At 45.9% G+C, this 21018-nt stretch overlaps 2 protein-coding genes across 2 annotated transcripts; one reads left to right on the top strand and one right to left on the bottom strand.

Annotated features, from left to right (window-relative positions):
• Positions 1-145: 145 nt before the first annotated feature.
• pms2 (PMS1 homolog 2, mismatch repair system component) lies at positions 146-5720 on the top strand. Its single transcript, XM_084485723.1, has 15 exons — positions 146-286; positions 527-666; positions 783-869; positions 963-1065; positions 1255-1438; positions 1659-1826; positions 2194-2291; positions 2378-2477; positions 2559-2643; positions 2736-2891; positions 3435-4326; positions 4601-4768; positions 4865-4965; positions 5131-5300; positions 5546-5720. The coding sequence occupies exons 1-15, from the start codon at positions 273-275 to the stop codon at positions 5687-5689; spliced, it is 2610 nt and encodes an 869-aa protein (XP_084341849.1). The 5' UTR covers positions 146-272; the 3' UTR covers positions 5690-5720.
• A 6856-nt stretch (positions 5721-12576) lies between these two features.
• On the bottom strand, positions 12577-20099 carry dlgap5 (discs, large homolog-associated protein 5). The gene is made up of 19 exons (XM_084485679.1): positions 20051-20099; positions 19470-19723; positions 18876-19063; positions 18616-18684; positions 18454-18502; positions 17769-17852; positions 17502-17591; positions 17296-17373; positions 17115-17146; positions 16785-17011; positions 16462-16626; positions 15570-15658; positions 15188-15348; positions 14972-15076; positions 14569-14848; positions 13466-14412; positions 13100-13280; positions 12842-12885; positions 12577-12728 (listed from the first exon to the last, which is right to left on the bottom strand). The coding sequence occupies exons 2-19, from the start codon at positions 19702-19704 to the stop codon at positions 12618-12620; spliced, it is 3135 nt and encodes a 1044-aa protein (XP_084341805.1). The 5' UTR covers positions 19705-19723; positions 20051-20099; the 3' UTR covers positions 12577-12617.
• Between the last annotated feature and the right edge of the window lie 919 nt (positions 20100-21018).

Raw genomic sequence — 21018 nt, 5'->3', positions numbered from 1 at the left:
TGTATTACAACTATGCGCAACTTGACGCACAATTGATGCTCGTAAACAGGCGAAGAATTCTCGACTGCCGCGCGCTAAACGCCGTCATATGATTCATGCAGGACGAGTGTTTACCAATGCAAAACGTGACTGTAGCCATGCCTGTAAAGAAATGAAAACTCAAGTGCACTTATAGAAACTATAAAGCTTGGTGTTCGCTACATTGTCCGTCTCCCCCGGTAGCTGACTTCACATAATTCAAAATTTGCTTTGACTATTTTCAACGGATAGAAATGAATGAAGAGTGGTAAGATAGCACGTTATTACATATGTATGTTATTGTTCCCTGCACATTTGGTCCTTTAAAACGGCACTCAACTTAATTTCATCAGACTAGTTTGTTTCATCTTCAGTGTAGAACGAATCGATAGGAGGTATTTTATTCTAGCAGTCAAACTGTTTACTGTTACCTCTCTCTGCAATAAATGCATAATTAGATACTTTTGTGTTTCTCTCACTATTCCCTGCTGTTCTTTGTCTTGGTCAGCTCGGAACCCGCTGGAGCTATCAAAGCTATTGACAGGCACTCCGTGCACCAGATATGCTCAGGGCAGGTGGTGCTAACCCTGGCTACTGCTGTCAAAGAGCTGGTTGAGAACAGCATTGATGCGGGCTCTACCAATGTTGGTGCGTGAAAATCACTTGTAGCAATACATATTACAATGCATCTCAGTTTACAAATCACTGTACTCTTTCTTTAAAGCTTGTAATTTACATAATGCTTGTGCCTTTGTGTGATCTAGATGTTAGACTGAAAGATAATGGAGCTGAACTTGTAGAAGTGTCAGACAATGGCAAAGGAGTAGAGGAGGCCAACTTTGAAGGACTGAGTAAGTTTATTATTTTGCTCTCTGTAACTATGCAAAGGGTGCTATCACTTTTATTCCCGATGACGTTTCTAATCCTCATCCTCTGTTTCACAGCATTAAAACATCACACTTCGAAGATACGAGAATTCTCTGACCTCATTCATGTGGAAACATTTGGCTTCAGAGGTGAAGCCCTCAGCTCATTATGTGCTCTGAGGTATGAGACACAAATCAGTAATCAACAACATACATAAGATCTAAATATTTGTGAATTAAAACAGAAAATACATTAACATATGCATATAGTGTAGTGGCTAAGCCTGAGCACACCCAATTATAATGATAATACTCAAGGAGTAATTTTAACATTTTCCCTCACACACACACGTCCCCTCCCAACCGCTAGTGACCTCAGTGTGGTGACCTGCCATGAGTCTGCCCAGGTGGGCACCAAGCTGGTGTTTGACCACAATGGTCACTTGGTCCAGCGCTGTCCTCACCCCCGCCAGCAGGGCTCCACTGTCAGCCTGGGGCAGCTCTTCTACACCCTGCCCGTCCGTCACAAAGAGTTCCAGCGCAATATCAAAAAGGTGGGTGGGGGAGCGGAATCTGGAATAGTCATGGTGGTAAGGATGTTCCACTCTCTGTAAGTCACCAGATTTTAGCACCAATATAAAAAAAAATTAAATTATTTTATTTACTTTATTTATTTATTTATTTTATTAAGTCGATTGAAATCTGTAACAGCCTGCTGAAAATATATTTTCTTCATCCTCGACGGCAATTGTGTACTTTTGTCTTTTTTTTCAGGAATTCACCAAGATGATCCATGTCCTCCAGTCCTATTGTATCATCTCTACTGGGGTGAGGATAACCTGCTCCAACCAGACAGGACAGGGGAAAAGGAGTCCGGTGCTCAACACCAGTGGAAGCCCCTGCATGAGGGACAACATAGGGGCTATTTACGGACCCAAACAGGTTAGAACACCTCTTTCAATTTGATCATTTGAATTCATAAACTACAGTTGCATACACCTACAGTGCACTATTGCATGTAAACTAATTTGGACTAAACTAGTTTTATCATGGAAGATCTGCATCTTGAATCGTTTATAAACACTGAATTGAAATATGATGTTTGGTTAAGTTTTACATGTGAGGCATTGTCACAAAATAGCATAGCCTGGGAATTACATCTGACACTGATGTAAATATAATCAATCACTTTATGTATTGACATTATTGATATTGCAGTCCATCGACATACATGTCAGTTTTATGTCATGTAAATGCAATTTTTAAATGATTGATTATGAAGTATGAATCAATATATTATTTCTTACAGCTGCAAAGTCTGCTACAATTCCAGCAGCTAAGCCCTACGGACGGTGTCAAAGAAGACTATGGACTCACCAACGCAGAACTTCCCAAAGAGCTTTTCACGTGAGGGAGGCTATTGAATAAATGCTGTGTGTATATGTGTCCCCTCTGCACTATATAAATCGTATATACATAATAAATGGTTGTAGGATCACTGGGTTTGTGTCGAGAGGAGACCACGGCGTTGGAAGGAGTGCCACTGACAGGCAGTTCTTCTTCATCAACAAACGGCCGTGTGATCCTACCAAGGTAATCCTGACCCTCGGTGTGTATAGGGTTTCTCTGTGTCCAAAAAGACTACCCTGTGGTTCAACTCTTTTCTTCTTCTAGGTGACCAAGCTTGTAAATGAGGTGTACCACATGTACAACCGCCACCAGTATCCCTTCGTTGCATTGAACATCGCAGTGGCTTCAGGTAAGGAAACCGTGTGCGATGAGTGGGCCTCTCTACAGAGGAAGCTGAAGTAAGCCTTATTAAAAACCTGATTTCTGATGGTGTCGTTTCAGAGTGTGTCGACGTGAACGTCACCCCAGACAAGCGACAGATCTTCCTGCAAGAAGAGAAGCTCCTTCTGGCCATCCTGAAGACCTCCCTGATGGCCATGTATGAATCAGGGGTCAACAAGATCAGCCTCAACCACAACCCCTCCACTCTCAGCAGCAGTAAGCAGAACACCACCCTGAGCTATTTCAAAATCCAACATCACTGGTGTCTACCTAGATGCATAGATACAGAGTTCCTTCGAGTCCCTGGTCATCTCCCTGGTGGACTTAATCAACTAGGCTGGAGACTGGAGTTGATCTAACTATCCTACATCTATCCACTTTTCACACTTATTGCATGTTGCACGTCCTGGCACTCAAAAATAGTACTTAGGATAAGATGCCTCATGATGCTATCTATCTTTGTTGCATATGGAGAATCAGTTAACCTAGCAACTGTAAGTGCTTGGCACTTGTTTCTATGAACATCTTTACTGTACAGACGGCGTATATTGTTGTTTCTGTTTCTTCTGACAAATGTACTTAATGTAAATCGCTTTGGATAAAAGCGTCTGCTAAATGCCCTAAATGTAAATATAAGTTGTTTGTTATAACTAACCAGCCTCACATCTGGCAGTAAAACAGTCCTTTAAACATTTCATTACATTTGATCACTTGATGTAAAGAGTATTTCATTCATGCAGTATATTTGTCTCTTTGTAGATAGCCTTAAATCTGTGCACCCAAGGCCCGGTTTGGAACGACGTCAGGAGGATCCATCCGATGGTGAGGTGGTCATAGAGCCTCGAGGAGAGGATGAACACAAGGTCCAAAGGCCCAGGTCCTCGCTCAACCTGGCGGGGCTGAGGGCTGCCTTCTCCAGCCACACCAAACCAGGCCAGGAGAGTCCTGAGAGCGGTGGCTCAAAACAGAAGACCCTGCAGTCCTTTTTCAAGGGCTCGGAGAGGGCCGTCACTCACGTCCACATCCAGTCGCCCGTGAAACCTCTCAGAGAGGCGACGAGATCCTCCCCAGCGGGGAGGTCCTCACTCGATGCGTTCCGGTACGGGAAGACTCAAGACAGCGACGTAGAAGACTCTGGCAAAGGCAGCTCTCTGTCTGAGTGCGACTCCCAGACCACCGCCACGCCCGAGAGCCCACGGTGCGATTTGGAAGGACCCTCGGCCGATGAACAACCCTGCATCGCAGACGTCGTGGCGTCGGAAGAACCCTTAGACTGGCCCCTGTCCCCTGAAGCCCAGGGGACGAAGACGGAGCCGTCTGCCTCCCGTGAGGAGGACACCGCCCCGATCCCTGACTCCAAGAGAGCCAGGACCCAGGAGAGCCAGGACTCAGTCGGTTCAGCCGCCGGACCTGAACCAACCCAGCGGGACAGATCCAGATCCTCCCTCTCAACGGTAGACGCTCCGGTCAGCCTCCAGAAGAGGACGGCACCGCTGCAGTTCTGCTTCCAGGAGCTGGCCAGGCGGCTGGGGAGGCTGCACGAGCGGCAGAGGCAGATGGACAGCGACCGCTTGAAGTACAGGCGCTTCAGGGCCAAGATCAGCCCGGGGGAGAACCAGAGTGCTGAGGATGAACTGAGGAAGGAGATCAGGTAAGACCTCCTTAAACAGTTGTGTATGAACCGCCTGCTCATTTAACAACTGCCAACTGGATTTTCCTTTCATGCATGGACATACAAATCCATTATACCAATAGTTTGACTTCTATTGTATTTTTGAATAGTTACTACAGGTCATAACAATAATTATCATTTGGAAAGTTTTGAAAGGCACAAATCTAAAAGGTTTACAATGATATTGCAGCTTGTGACTGCTTTTGTTTTCGTCCGTCGTACTTCTGAGCTTTCCCTTTCCGCATTTCCACAGTAAAGACACATTCAAGGACATGGAGATCATCGGCCAGTTCAACCTGGGATTCATCATCACCAAGCTGAACTCTGACATCTTCATGATCGACCAGCACGCCTCGGACGAGAAGTACAACTTTGAGATGCTGCAACAGCACACCACCCTCCAAGGGCAGAGACTCATTGCGTAAGAAGAACAACCCTGCATGAACATATGACTCAAGGTTTTTCGCTAAGCAATCTCACTAAGCAATGGCTTTTTTTTTTTGTACATTTCTTTTAGACCACAGAAGCTTCATCTACCGGCAGTCAGCGAGAATGTCCTCATGGAGAATGTTGACATTTTCCAGAAGAATGGTTTCGATTTCCTAATCGATGAGGATGGTATGAAAAAGACCTTGAGAGAGACGCCTCACGACTGCCAAAGAAATTCAAAGAAATGCAAAATTGATCCTTTACTTCAGAGTGAACTGTAGTACGTTTCACAGTAGGTGTTGAATGTAGAATTGTGACTAAAGACTCCTGCATGTTTGTGGTGTGCCGCTGTAGCCCAGGTGATGGAGCGGGTGAAGCTAGTGTCTCTGCCCACCAGTAAGAACTGGACGTTTGGGCCTGCGGACATCGAGGAGCTGATCTTCATGCTGAGTGACAGCCCGGGGGTCATGTGTCGGCCGTCACGTGTCAGACAAATGTTCGCTTCCCGCGCCTGTCGGAAATCTGTGAGTGTGTGCGTGTGCGTGCATGTGTGGCTTGAGTGAGGACATTTTAATCGTTGGAGCAGTTATTTTTTAAATCTTGCGAATGAAACCACGTCCATACTGGATGTGAAGTGCAAACGAATGCTTGCAACAACATGTTACTTAAGATTTAATGCCTAACTTATTAAATATACATTTAAGTGGAGGAGAACCATTAACAGTTCTCAACCGTCCTTCCTGTGTAACCCCTGTGTTGGCATCCCAAGGTGATGATCGGTACGGCCCTCAATGTCTCCGAGATGAAGAAACTGGTGGTCCACATGGGAGAGATAGAGCAGCCCTGGAACTGTCCCCACGGCCGGCCAACCATGAGACACCTGGTCAACCTGGACGTCCTCTCACAGGACTGAACCAAACACTTTAGCGCAAAAGAAATTCTAGATTGTGTATTTCCACTGAGTTATTTTTTTTTTATGTGTTTGTTTTAATAAAGTGAGAATGTTTTTGAATGTTTTGTTTCATTATTATTTATTTATTTTGTTGAATATGAAGTAATGCTGTGCCTAGTCTGCAATAAAGTAAGGCACATTAATGAACGATTTCCCAGATATATATAGTGTATAATATTATTGAAGCCGGGAGAATTATGTCAAAAAATGTACCCCAACAAAAATGTTTTTTACTGTAAAATCACGATGAACCTCAATAGCCTACAAACTTTTCTTTGGCCAATAAATAGGCATATGCATACCAGTGGTACAATAAAAGTACTAGAGGGATAATTACAGTCAGTTTGCCTGTAATGAAATTACAAAACACGATTTCATGATAAATCACTGCCATATATGAATTGACATACCCAGTACCCGTTTTAATGTAGTTTGAAGAGGGCACATTTTGGACCAGTAAAGTTTCCGTACTTTTTAGTTTGCCTTGGTTGCTATGGAGATTGTGTCAACGCTTTCTGAGTGTGAGTGAGTAAAACATCGATACTACGAAATGGGAAAAGGAGAGAGGAAGAATAAAACTGGCAGAAGATCATCCGACGCAACAGAACATAAGCTATTGGATGACTCTCCGGCTCCTTCCGTGTCGGGGTCCCCAGGTGTGGGGCAGGCGGCGGACCCAGCGGTGGAGACGTCTGAGTGGTCGCGACACGGACGTGTCGTAGATCAACAGCACAAGAAGGAAGAAATATATGAACCTCCTGCCGTTTCTGATATTATCGTTCAGAGGTGAACAGTGGAGAAAATGACCCTCATATCCAGTTAAATAACATTTTTTTCATGCAGGCATAGTCCTCATTATCATAATAGGGAAACAATTGTGCTTAATGATAATGAATGCAATATTATTAATCGTTTTCCCCCGGCATTGGCAGGTATGAAGGGGAAATGTACAAAAACAAAATGCATGGAGAGGGTGTTGCCCATTTCCAAAGTGGTCATGTGTACAAGGTACCCCTACTGACAACATTAAAGCTGTATTCAACATCTAAGATCTGAATTAGTATTGAAATCCATTGTATTCCTCACTAAAGGGTACATTTTCTGAGGGTCTCATTCAGGGATCTGGTCTCTTCACGTGGTCAGATGGAGTGAAATACGAGGTAAATATTTTGAGACTTTGCATAGAAATATGTCCTACAAAATAATGAAATAATATTTGTTGAACTTCTAAACTTTCTGATGGCCACAGGGCCAGTTTGTAGCCAACGTGCCCATGGGCCATGGAAAGTACACCTGGCTGGACGGCAGTTCCTACGAGGGGGATATTTACAACGCCATACGTCATGGGATCGGAACCCACAGATGTGCCAACACACCTGTGCTGTACAGAGGCCAGTGGCACCGTGGGAAAAGACATGGCAAGGTGAATGAAGAATGAGGCACATCTGGATTAATATAGAGACAGTAAAGCCGTGTTAAACCTGTGCTGTTTAATATTCTGTTTGTTTATTACTAGGGTGTGATCTATTACAATCAGGAAGAGACCTCCTGGTACGATGGTCACTGGAAGGGGAACAAGAGAGAAGGTTGGGGAGTGAGACGGTATGGACAACAGCACCAGCCAGACAGTCACTAAATAAAGTTGGTTTAGTTATAAAGAGGAGGGCCGGACAGGCTAGTCAGTGGGCAGTGGTGTTCGATGTCCTACCATAAGGGTATGTGGTCCGTACCTCATGTCCACAGTCTATCTTTACTGTAGGCCTCTTGAGGCAACTATGTCCGTTTGGGTAAAAGTATCTGCTCAATGACAGATGGTAAAACAGTGAGACTAGATAGGTAGATCGTTCATAATGTGTGCCCTTTGCAGTTATCCTTCCGGCAACGTGTATGAGGGGGAGTGGTCGGACAACGCCAGGCATGGGGAAGGCACCATGAAGTGGCTGACACTGGGGGAGCGTTACATTGGGACATGGAGCAACGGTGTTCAGGTCAATAACATACCATGATTCTGACTCCCTCTCTGGCTTTCACACGGTGGATGTAACAAGACGTACCCAAAACGAGAAACCCCTTAGTTCTTTATTGAAAAAATGATCTCCCTGATACTGAAATGATAAGGCCGCACAATACATCCACCCTCATTTAGTCTCACATAAGTCGGTCTAATCAGACTGCTACAAATGATGGAGTGGGGCCAAGTAGTCACTGGTGAGTTCTTCTGCAGCATGGGCAGGGCACCCACACCTGGTTCATTTGGCGGGTGCCCGGGTCCCAGTACCCCAAGAGGAACGAATACCAGGGGGCTTTCGTCCTGGGGCAGAGGCACGGCCACGGCTCCTTCTGCTACGCCAGTGGGGAGTGTTACCAAGGAGAGTGGAAGAAAAACGAAAAACATGGACGGGTAAAACACTAACACATAGGCCATGCTACCCCGGTGGGCGACATTTGACCTCATACTCCAACATCATCACATGTTTTAAATGAGTTTAAATTGAAATGAGACGACAAGGTGTGTTCCAAGTTAAAGTGACCTCGCCGTTGTGATTTTTTTTTTCTCGTTTTAGGGAAAGTATACGTTTACAAACGGTCGCAGCATTGAAAGAGAGTTTGTGGACGACCACATGGTGGAGTCTCCTCAGTCGGGTCCGGACGATTGGACCAGCTCCGATCCCCACCACAGCCCCTGTGGTGAGCTTCACGGAGCTCTTTGGATTCAGACAGTCCTCATTATCATCACTGTTGTACGGGAATCTGCATAACCTGGAGGAGCAACAGGGCTGCCACGGTTTTTGGTTTCCTTGAACACAGCTGAGTTTGGTGGACCAATGTGGTGTTATGTTCCATCGTAGGCGGACCGACCCACAGGCTGCCCGGCCAGGGCTTTACCTCCGTGCTGGGCCCGTACATGGAGCTCGATATCGACTTCCTGCTGGATAAACTCCCCGCGAGCAGCAGGCCCTCGGAGCACAAACAGGTACCTGATCCCGTGAACGCCCAACAGCTCCGGACAGAGCCTGCCCCCAGACTCTACTTTACTCAGAAACTCTGATCCTGCAGGTGGAGTATGTGGTGCTCAGGCACGTGACGGAGCTCCGGTCCATCTACAGCTTCTACAGCAGCCTGGGCCACGCCGAGTCGCCCGATAACGTGTTCCTGCTGTCACGCCTGCAGTACTGGCGCCTGCTCCTGGACTGTAAGGTCCACCTCCATGGCTCCTCTCTGGCTCAGCTGGACCGCCTAGTGCCAGGTGAGCCTGCAGTCGTACAGATGTGGATGTGATCAATCTGTCATGAACAGGTGGTCATGTGGTTTGAGTCCCAGCCGGGGTATCTCTACCGAACAAGACAGAAACTTGTAAGCTGTTACAGACTTCAAAGCAGTTATATTAACCAACCATGTGTTCTCCTGTAACTGCATGTTGAACTTTGTTTTGTGTGAGTGTGAGTGTGTTATATATGCTCTCTTTCTTTTCACACCACCAGGGGAAATCGTCTCTCCCTACACTGGCATCCTGCTCCCCTGTCTCATCAGCTCCCTGGTGTCCGTAGCTTACCACACCTACCACCAGGCCCTGGGGTACCGATCCACACTATCAATAAGGAAATGAATGGGAAAGCCATTCCATGGTGACACATACATACGCACACACACACACACACACAGAAATCTCATCAATCTCATCCCATCACAGGTCTCAGAAGAACATTTTAGCAGAGTGCTTCTCCAAACTCATGAAAGACAACGTTCTTCCTAATGCAATGATTGTTAAAGGTACAGGAGCGATTTGCACACACAGATTTGACAGCATTTTACAGGGAATAAGCCCTCTCTCAGCTTAACAATTACGCTGTCTCTTATGGACTATCACAGTCTCTCAACCACTATCGGTACCTCTGTTATCGACTATGCCTTCTCTCTTGTGGATTTCAAACAGGTTTTCTGTTCTGTAATGTGGAACGAGTTCACATCGCCATGAGCTACATGGAGACCTGCTGGAGGATCTATCAGGCTATGAGAAAGGACAGCCACACGGCCTCCCCCCTCCACGCCATGACTTACCGGCAGCTGCTGTTGATGTTCAAGGTATACCTGAGGCAGTTTGATTGTACTTAAAGGTTGAGCTTGTTATGCTTCCCTTATGCCTGCTCATTATCCATCATCCATGGAAGGAGGAAACCCCCACTATGCTATGTTCCTTCTCAAAGTTTCTTCATTGATAACCAAGGGAGCTTGCTATTCTTTCTTGCTCTTTGGAGGGATAGTGGGAGGGGGGTGTAATAAAAGGTGGCCTGTGAAGCCCTATTAGACTAATTGATTAATTGTGAGGGCTATACAAATACAATTGCTTTAGGATGATACACATTCCGGTGTGAATGATTATTATAACCACAGTTGCAAGGCACAGTTATAAGATAGAATATATAGCAAAGCTAAATCCACCTCTCTTCCAGGTATTAGAAGTTACAAGCAGAAGACGTTTCTCACTATTAGTGTTTGTCACTGTTATCTCACCAGGATCTCAATGTGTTGGACACTAAACTGACCGCGAGGAAGCTACTGGAGATCATTGCTGCAATGCACCAAGACCCCAGCATCCTGTCCTGCTGCAACCTGGAGCAAGAGGTTAATACTGCACTGACTAACAGTGTTTCTTCTCTCTGTACATTAGTCTGATGAAAATTAAGATTGGTATATCTTAATCACCTAATGTTTAATTAACACAAACCAGTACATCTTTCAGTTTGAAAGCAGCTAAGCACCTCTCACACAGACCATCACTCACCCTCGCCCAGGTTACATTCCTGGAGTTCTTCGAGGTGCTCCTTGGTTGTGCAGATGTGGAGCGGGATGAAGAAGCTAGAGACCACCCACCCCAGGGGGGCCAGCCCGGCCCTCCCAACCAGAGGGCCTCTCTAGCAGGGGACAGCCCCCCATCGACGACAACCCTCCTCTCCCAGACGGTCAGCCCCTCCTCCCTGTCTGATCCACAGCGGGTCCGGCTAAGAGTTGTCCCGTTGATCCAGTACTATCACTTTTTAGCAGTGGTCGAGAAATCCGGTTTTCGGAAAGTACGCAGACTTCCTGAATCCGGATTCCCCCTCTGCTTTTTAGTGCAATCCTTGAGAAAACAAACAATGCTATTTGTGTAAGAATTTTACTCTCTCCTCTGTATTTATTTATATTAAAACATTGGTTATTCAGGATGCAGCGAAAGTCAAATCACTGAGCGGCACTGAAGACTCCAGCTCCAAGTCAGAGGTGGGTCTGTCTTGAACCAAGCCAACCAAGGCTCCGATAAGGAACAGGAAAATGCATAATCACTCTGGATTCATTAAAAGTAGCATTTCCAAATGTTTTCTGATCTTCACTCTCACATTTACATCTAAAAATGGATACAATGATTGTATTCCCTGAGCTCTAACACATTTGATCAAGCTGAAGGCCAAAAACAAAAATTATTTTAATGACTAGATGGAGAAATCGATGGAGGCTCTGAATTCCTCCAGTTTTGAGAAATCTGAAGTTGGTGTCAAAGATCCCACGACGGGTTTGTTATTTTTCCTTATTCCACCACCATATATTGCTGATAAAAGAAATCATATAAAAATTGTATTTTGTATTTTTTTTTATAGATCTTTCAACAGTTAGTAGACACAGTGGCCAGCAGGGGCCAGACCCAGACGACCTGGTGTCCTCTGCATACGTCAGTGTGTCCATGCAGCAGGCCTCCGCACTGGAGAGCAAAAGCTTCCATCTGAACACTAGCGGTACACAGCCTGGTCTTCGGTCTTCCATCTGTTCCACTGAATTCCAGCTTCCTCGATAAGTGGGCGGTAGTGAACTGTTTATATATTTATAATCACACAGAGGCCACCAGACAGACCGGGGTCATTGAGAAGGAGGCAGAGGAGAGTGAGCTGGACATGTGGATTCAGAGGACTCACCTGTTCTTCAGCCAGCTGTTTTTCCCTGCCTATGAGCACGGCCAGCGCCTGGACCAGGAGGTACAGGACGAGAGGTGTCGCCAGAAGGCCCGGCAACGCATCGCCTTGGCCAAGGCCCAAGAGAGAGCCAGGTACTTTCTGCAGTTACTGCAAACGTAGCAGGATCCAACTAAGGCGGACGGAGGTTGCAGGAGTGGCTAGGCAGCAGGAAAGTACTATTTGGATCCCAATGAGCACAGCTTAACCTGTGGGAATGCTTGAGGTTAGATTCCTTAACCCACTACCTGCTCCTGAGTGACATTAACTTAATTCAGAGCAAGTCACTTTGGATGAAACACCCAGTAAATTACTTTAATAGTAAAAGGGTTGAATACACTGATTTAGTTTAAAGATGGCAGTATAACCACAACTTAATCAAGTTTTTAGTAGCCATTAGGAACCACATAAATCCTCCATATCACATCAAAAAATACCTACTTCTATATAAAAGCCCATTTTAAACTCCTGTCCTCCAGGCAAATAAAAGAGCTCAAGGCAGAAGAGGAGGAGAGAAGGCGAAGGGAGGAAGAGAAGAGGCAAAGGGAGGAAGAGAAGAGGCAAAGGGAGGAAGAGGATGAGGACGAGGTGAACGGCCCCTCCCCAGGGGCCCTGACCCCAGTGGGCTCCAGCTCATCTCTGGCCCCCACAGCCACAGGCAAGAAGAACAAGCAGCTCATATTCAAAGAGGGTCTTTAGTTACATTACATCTGTATCTTATTCTATGCACCATGTTTCCCCTGCCATGAAATACTCAAAATGTGCTTGAATATAACTAAACAAATAAAGACCAGTGATCACTCAGTTAAAAGTTGTGATATTTTATTGAAACAAAAAAGTAATAAAATATGTTGGGTATACAAATAAAATAAAACATAAAATCACCCATAAAAAAAAAATCTTTTTGCTCATGCCTTGGGAGGAGTAAAGACCATGAGATCCCTGGGACACATGGATGCCCTAATTCTGTCCCGGAGGTCAGGGGTGAAGAGGAGCAGGTCTGACTGGGCCGGCAGGGCCTGGGAAAACAACCACAACAAACCAAACCAGTCAGGACACTCATCACCTTTCCCAACATACATCTTAAGAGGACAATGAAAACCAGTGAAAGCACAGTGGAGCGGACATTAACCTGTTTATACTGTGGGGTGAGATCTGAAGTCACCGCGTGCAGGCCTGTAGGGAGAGTGAAGATCCCAACAAGGGGTAAGCCAGTCAGAGACACAGAGTGGACATAGAATGGCTCTCCGAAACGTTCTCTAAACAATAAGGTTCTTAAAAAAAAAAATGAATACAAATAAACCCATTAGATTCCATTTTAAAATGTCCTACTCTTGTGTGACAGAGCTGTAAAGTTCAGGTGCCAGGCGGGCCCGTTACCAGCGGTTACCTGCAGGGGTCGACAAAGCTTCCTTCTGAGGGAGCAGGTCCCCGGAGCCGGCCGCCATGGGACTGCCCATCTCCATGTCTACCGCCATGGGTGATAACGTCTCCATGGCGACGGGCCCGGGAAACGGGCTGCATTCCTCACTGGGCTGGAGGTAGCGCTCAAAGTCCAGCCCAGGAACATTCTGGAAAGAAATGAAAAGAGAAAAAAAGAAGAAAATCCACACAAGATCATTTCCCAGCAAAATAAACAGCCGAGAGAACCCTTATTAGACACAGGACTGAAGCTGAAGGGAAAGACGTTCCAGATTCCCAATAGATATCCCATATAGGGTCAATAACATGAATACATATTTTATACACCATTTACCTCCAAAACAGAGTTGTCCGGAGTGTCACATATAGATTCCTGCCCCTCAATGTGGATCCTTTGGAGGGATGAAAGAGAAGGGTGGCTGGGGTCTGTAGCCAACACTGTGGTGGTGTCACCTGAGCAGGGGGAGAGGCTGAAGCTCAGAGAGCGGCCCTCGAGGACATGGCTCACTGGAGATGACGGTGCACTAGCTGGGGATTGCGCTGCGCTAGCTGGGGAATGCGCTGCGCTAGCTATGACGTTAGCTTCCAGAGGTTCGTCTTGGCTCTGCGCCCCGGGGGGGCTGCAGGGGAGTAAGTCGGCGGGGGTTGAGCAGGAGGTTAACTGTGTTCTGCGGGTGACTCTGGCTGGGGTGGTGGTGGTGGTTCTGGCGGGGGTGGAGGTAGTGGCTCTGGATGGGGTGGCTCTGGCAGGGGTGGTGGTAGTGGTTCTGGCAGGGGTGGCTCTGGCTGGGGTTTCTCTGGCAGGGGTGGTGTTGGTGTTACTGGCTGGGGCGGTGGTGTCCCTTGCAGGGGTGGCTCTGGTGGCGGCTCTGCTGGCTCTGGCTGGGGTAGAGGTGGTGTCTCTGGCTGGGGTGGTGGCGGCTCTGGCTGGGGTGGCTCTGGTGGCGGCTCTGCTGGCTCTGGCTGGGGTAGAGGTGGCGTCTCTGGCAGGGCTGGTGGTGGCGTCTCTGGCAGGGCTGGTGATGGCGTCTCTGGCAGGGCTGGTGATGGCTCTGGTGGCTCTGACAGGGGTGGTGGTGTCTCTGACAGGACTGGTGTTGGTGGTGGTGGTAGTGGCTCTTGCAGGGGTGGAGTTAGTGGCTCTGGCGGGGGTGGAGTTGGTGGCTCTGGCGGGGGTGGAGTTGGTGGCTCTGGTGGGGGTGGCGCACTTGAGCATAAAGTGCTGAGAGGAGGGCCGAGGCGGGACCGCACAACTCAGACGGAGGGGTTTCTTGGTTGAGCCTGCAGGACGGACCGGAATAAAGAAGAGAATGGTTGATAAGGCTTCGGACATTCTCAAATGTGGAGCAGAATGGAGGGGAGGCACAGGACAGGGGAGAACTGACCCGGCATTCCCTCAACAGTGAGGTGTACATCCGAGTTCAAGCGGCACGTTACCTGGAAGCTTGGCGGGGCTCTCCACCTGGAAGAAGCCCCCGTGGAAAAGCACCGTCTCCGGCCCCGGGGGCTCGGCGGCCTGGGGTTTGGCTTCCTGGGGGAGGGAGCCCTCATCCTCTACGGCGTTCCCAGCAGACTGTGAGGTGTTGGCTGCCTCTGCGGCCTGCTTCTTTGCCATCATGGCGGCCTTCATGGCGGCCTTTGCGGCGGCCAGGCGCGACCTGCCCGCTGCCATGGCTCCCGCTGGCTTTGGGGCCGAAGGGGCAGTGGTGGGGGGTTTCTGTCCATGGGGAAACGGGAAATTGTCACAGTTGTAACAATACATTGCATATTTTACAACCAAACAAGTGGGTGCTGGTTGCTTTTTTTGTGACGATGAAGGATTCGGGGAGACCCTACTGACCTTGACCATTTTTTTCGGTCGGGGTGCGGCGGGCTTCAGCTCCTCCACCCAATTCCTGGCCTCCGCCTCCTTGAGGGCAGCAAACTTTTTCTCTACATCCACCACCTAAGAAAGAGGAAGGATTGCTTCATGTCACGCTTTCAAAAGTATAATCCGTTAGAATGGTGCAGTAGTTTCTTCACTAGACCATGTGATGTCAAAACGTTGGCCTCTGACCTGGTAATAAACCATCTCCCAGAAGCCCTCAAGGTCCATGCAGCTGGTGATCCTCTCCCCTCTGCCCAGCTCGCAGTCGTCCACCAGTCCACGGAACTGGCCGAAACGCTCCTTCATGAGAAGCCTGGCCTGGCCCACCACTGTGCGCATGCTGTCCCGCACTAAACACACACACACACACACACACACACACACACACACACACACACACACACACACACACACACACACACACACACACACACACACACACACACACACACACACACACACACACACACACACACACACACAATAAGGACATGTGGGGATTTAATTAAAGATAGATGAATAAAAAAAAAAGGTAGAACACTAAAAAGAAAACGCATGCAGTCAGACATACTCTCTTCTGGGATGGTCTCGTCCTGCACCCTGGGCTCCCAGAGCGCTGACAGGCCAGTCAGCTTTTCGGTCTCCAACACCATTTGGAGTCTTAAAAGTTAAAAAGATAAAAGATCAACAACAAGACCGTTGCATTTTCATTCATGTTAGTCAGGAATATTGAATCGTAAAAATAATACACAATTATTTACAAATTGAATAAACCTTGTTTATACTATTACTACTACTAGTCAATTGAATAGGAATTGGTTCATTCTCCTTTGACCAAGAGATACCTCCCTTGCTCTCGCTAGTTGAAAGACGTTTTACTTTACTGATACTGAGGCCATGCCAATCGACTGACTCCTTTGTTGTGCATGTTATTTTAACTGCCTTGCAGCCTTCCAGACAGGTCCACTTCACCCATAGAGTATTGCAAATTAACTTAGCTGACTTCAGCCATGGCCAATCCTAAAATCTCAACGATGGTCACTCCCTCACCTTTGATTCCTTTGTTGCTACTACCCAGGATGTGAAAGTTTATCATGTAATCATGTACACCCATTGTCTCATTGAATGTAAGCATGGCAAATTGCTGCCTGTATCTTCCCATGAACATACTCTTAAATCAAACCAAATATTTTGCTGTCAAGAAGTGTCCCAAAAATAAGTTATTCTGCATCAGCCGTGAAGTCCTTTCCTGGCGGTACAATACAAGCTCTTAACAGACCCCTTTCACAGTCATTTTTTGAAAAGCACGTCATAACTAGCCTGCGAAGTAGAAGAATCAGCGAGCTCATGTTTAATTTGCTCTACATATGTGTTTACTAACTAGCTGCTGCTACCATGCATAACACGATAGTAGAAAAAAACTGGTATACAGATAACATCAAAAAGATAAACAATTATCTTACCGGAAGTAGGGCACATCGTGCACTGGCGCTTGGGGGCTGATGGGGTCCGGCTGGGGGGCCAGGGCTGGAGAGGTATGAGGCGGGGAGTGGAGGGGGAGGAAGCTGCTCGGCTCAGCCTGGAGCTCGAAGTTAAAGGCGGGAACTGGAGGGAAATTAAGGCTGGGACTGGAGATGACAGAAGAAAAATTAAAAAAAATAAAAAAAGGTACCGAAATTGTATTTTTAAAAAAAAGAGGAAAAAAGTAATACTAAATAGAAGCAGCAAGGACTTGTACTTCAATACAGCAACAAAAGAGTTGCCATGTTAACCAACTCTGACCGACCTGGGCCTGAGGAAGGAGTCTGCAGAGCGTGGAGTGAGGGGCTCAAACTTGAAGCTTGACAGGCCCACGGGAGCCTGGAATAAAAAGCCCTGAGGGGCGAAGGTAGACGGGGCCTCGACAGGAAGTGGGCCAGCCGGTACATCCTTCACCACCCTCTCCTCTTCCTCCTCCATGGGAATGTCGGTTGGAGGGCCGTCCTCCTGTTCTGGTTCCCTTGAATCAGACTCCTATAGGGAACATGAAGGAAAACTAGGATCCAGGTATCCAGACAATCAATGTAAAACCGAAAAAAGGTTAATAAATGCAACTGCAGGAACCCAAAATGCTTACCTTGGTTAAAATGGGTTGCTCTTCAAATGTCACTGAAATAAAGAACAAACAGCAAATCATACATCAAATCACATTCCAAAAGTTCATTGGGGCAAGGTTGAAAATGAGAACATTCCAGGTATATTGTGGTATAGCCATTAAAGAAAGTGCGGTATAGATAGTGATGTTAAACAGTCAGTACCTTTATTTGTACTTGCTTTCCCAGATAAAAGCTCTGCTTTCTTTAAAATGTTCCGTGTTCCACTGACCAGGCTTGCATCTTGACATACAAAAGAATACAAAACATCATCATTTTGTTAACGTTATAAACAAAAGATTTAATAAAGACCACAAGTTAAAACATGGATTTTAAAACTGGCACCACATCTCCAGTGATGCAGCCCGTACCGGCAGTGTGCTTGTCTTTAGCCTTGGGTATTGAAGCTACAGGTGGGCCCCTGGCTGACCTGGTGGACATCGCTCGACCGACCGGCTCCGCTACAGGCACACGAGATGGAGAGGAAGGAGGAGTTAAGCGGTCAAAGAATGCGCCATTATAAAACGATCATTCTTTTGATCAACTGGAGCCACAATAAATATGAATGATGATGATGATGTATGTCTTTTTAAAACTTTTTTAAACATTAACAAACTCTGCGTTGATCTTTCGTTTACCTGTGGCTTTAGCTCTGGTCGACACCGGCACAGGTTGTGTTCCCGCCACACGGCTTCTGGTGGTCCGCCCCACAGAAGGCTCCACTGGGACAGAAAATGAAGATATTTATGAAATATATTGAGAATTATTAAAAATACTGCCCAAGACCATTTGATGTTGGCTTTACTGTAAATCTAAATCAATGCTTTTACTCCATTATCGTCACCTATGACTATTTCATCTCCTCCCACCCGAATTAGGAATGACAATGTTTATTTAATGCACATTTACTTTCCCTGAATGTCACACAAATAGGCAGGTCTTTTTCTGAATGTTGTACAAAACGACCGTTTTACACGAAGAGCCATGATAAAAATCACCTTAAATAGAGGCCTGGGATTTTTCAACTTTTGAGAGTGACACTTCTAGATTACTTGTAAAGTGAGCTTCATTACACACAGTCTGACTGTGTGTTCATACTGTTTTTCTTATGTGTGACTGGGTATGTAGAAATGGGTGTGTTTATGTATGCTGCTATATGTTATTTAAACTAGTAACACTATTATTTTAAATTATATATATTTTTATAGACTCTTAAATGTTGCACTGACTAGAGAGCACTTTGAATTTTGTTGTACATGTGACAATGACAAATAAAGACCTATTCTATTCTATTACCCATGTAATTACTTTATTACAATATACCTTTTTTCACTGAATGGACCTTTTCAGGTTCTTTCTGTGGCGGCAGAGTCTGGAGGAAAGAATTAAGAGGAAAAAAAGTCTTAATTGTGTGACAACCAGTGCTACAAACACATGAATCATAGGATGATGAATGGATAAATTGACTTCTGACACTTCAAGTACCTTTTGAGGCTGCGGCTGGCGTTTCCCAGAACGGGTAACTCTGGAGGTCTGGCTCACGTTGACCACTACCTGAAGGAAGGACAGAATTAACCAAGTTGTTGTTAACCACAACAACTTTGTTTTCTATTTGTACAGTCCTCCATCTTGATCAGAGAGACTGGAACACAAACTACTTTCCCCGAGGATTAATAACGTTATCCAAACCCGGATCGAATGTCCCCACATCTGTAAATGCCCCTTGGACCTGGACCTTGTCCTACCTCTTTGGGTCTTGCTTTGCTCTTCGGGACCTGAGGCAGAGTCACACAGGCAAAGGTGTCCTTTGGATGGTACACGCCAGTTTTGAAGACGTCCTTTCGCTCCTTTTCCCTCTTACTCTTCTCCTTCTCCAGTGTTTTCCTCTCCTTCCAGCGCTCCAGCTGTTTCAGTCGATCCAGTCCTGCATCAGCTAAAAGGGGAACCAAGGAGGTGCAGAGTTGAGGTGACAGAAATACTGCAATGTGAAGAAGAAAACTGCCCTTTTAGACAGAAGGACAGATGAAACCCTTCAACAAAGAGTACAAAAGTGTCAGCGGCCAATACAGACTTAACCTGACTGACCCTAGCAAATTGAAAGTGATATACAAGGGCTTTTCTTTTTTATAATCCAGCAATATATTTTATGTAAGTGAAAGTTGGGGGGAAACTAAGTCCAAAGGCAATAATTCAAAGAATGTTGAAAAACATGTTTTAGCAAGTAAGCATCACTTAAAGTACAAACCATTGTTCCATGGAAGGGAAATGCCTATATAACGAATATATATATATATATAAGAATGTTATAGAGCCAGAGGAGACATCCCACCAATACTTACTTTTCACAGCTTTCAAGACCGATTTCTCCTGAATGACTGACATGTTTCTCGTCACAACGGAAGCATCCATTATGCTGCTTTGGTCCATTTCAGACAGCTTTTCCATCTGCCTCCGAGAATTAACAACCTTTTCCCTGTTCTCCTTCTGACTATGCGAAAGCCTACGGGACACTTTGACCCTCAGCATGGACACGCTGCTGTCTCGCTGGCGCAGCGTAGCAAAGCGGGACTCCATGATGACAACCTAACGTTACCTGGAAGAGCATGAAACAGGGTTAAGTTGTGGTATACCCATATATTATGGCACATGTCTGGTTCAGTTTAAGCTATTGCACAGTGGAGTGTATTCCTATATCTTAACATATATTTACAGGGACTTATGTTTTGTCTATGTCTATTTTTGTTTCCTGCTAAGCTAACAGCATTTAGCTTTATTCCCTCGTTTATCGTTATTCAAGGTACAAAACCTCCGCAAAACATTATATGGAACATAACATATTTGGAACGGGTTTATGTTTGTTTATTAAGAAGCATTGAATTAGACAGAACATTTGTATAAAGACTTTAATCGTCATTCTTACCTGTAACCTGTAAAACTTACGACCGCGACGTCAACAACACCAACACTCTAACGAGTAAAACCAACATGGCGGGTTATTTTCAAAATTATTTTCGTGTACGATTGGCTGGCTGGCAAGTCCACGTGACAAAAACAAAAACCAATAGAGCGCAGCAGTGACCGCCCCCTTTTTTAACAGTTCTGTTATGGAAGTAAATTCCCCATTCATTTTCTCCATTGACTAATCAGAAAATCATTAAATAAAGAGTTTTAAGGCTGGACCAAGCCAATCATCCGTCTGGCTAGTCGTGGCCATAAAACATTGGATTTGGGGGGAAAAAAATAGAAAACGGAATAAAGGCAAAGGTACACGACTGTATTATTTTGTGTACGAGTGAAGGAACTACTCATAAACCATTGCAAACTTGAGCTGAAAACAATTACAGTGCCTTGCAAAAGTATTCATACCCCTTGAACATTTCCACATTTTGTCACGTTGCGTACATTTATTTTATTGGAATTTCATGTGATATACCAACACAAAGGGACGCATAATTGTGAAGTGGAATGAAAATGAAACATGGTTTTCATTTTTTTTATAAATAAAAAACTGAAAAGTGTTGCGTGCAAGAGTATTCAGCCTTCCTGAATCAATACTTTGTAGAAACACCTATCGCTGCAATTACAGCTGCAAGGGTCCGTGTACGAAGTATAATTCATGCAGTTGTTCACGTTGTATAATGAAACAGGCCAGTTTAGGGGGTATTGCCTAATTTCATTGTCCGAGACGTGCATGAAAGGTGAACCTCCACCCCAGTCTCAAGTCTTGCAGACTAACAGGTTTTCTGCCCTGTACTTGGCTCCATCCATCTTCCCATCAACTCTGACCAGCTTCCCTGTCCCTGCTGAAGAAAAGCATCCCCACAGCATGATGCTGCCACCACCATGTTTCATGGTGGGGATGGTGTGTTCAGGGTCATGTGTAGTATT

This window comes from Micromesistius poutassou (assembly GCF_964030765.1).
Source record: "Micromesistius poutassou genome assembly, chromosome: 21".
NCBI lineage: Eukaryota > Metazoa > Chordata > Actinopteri > Gadiformes > Gadidae > Micromesistius > Micromesistius poutassou.
Note: the sequence above shows the minus strand (reverse complement) of the source record. Positions and strands in the feature narration are given on the sequence as shown.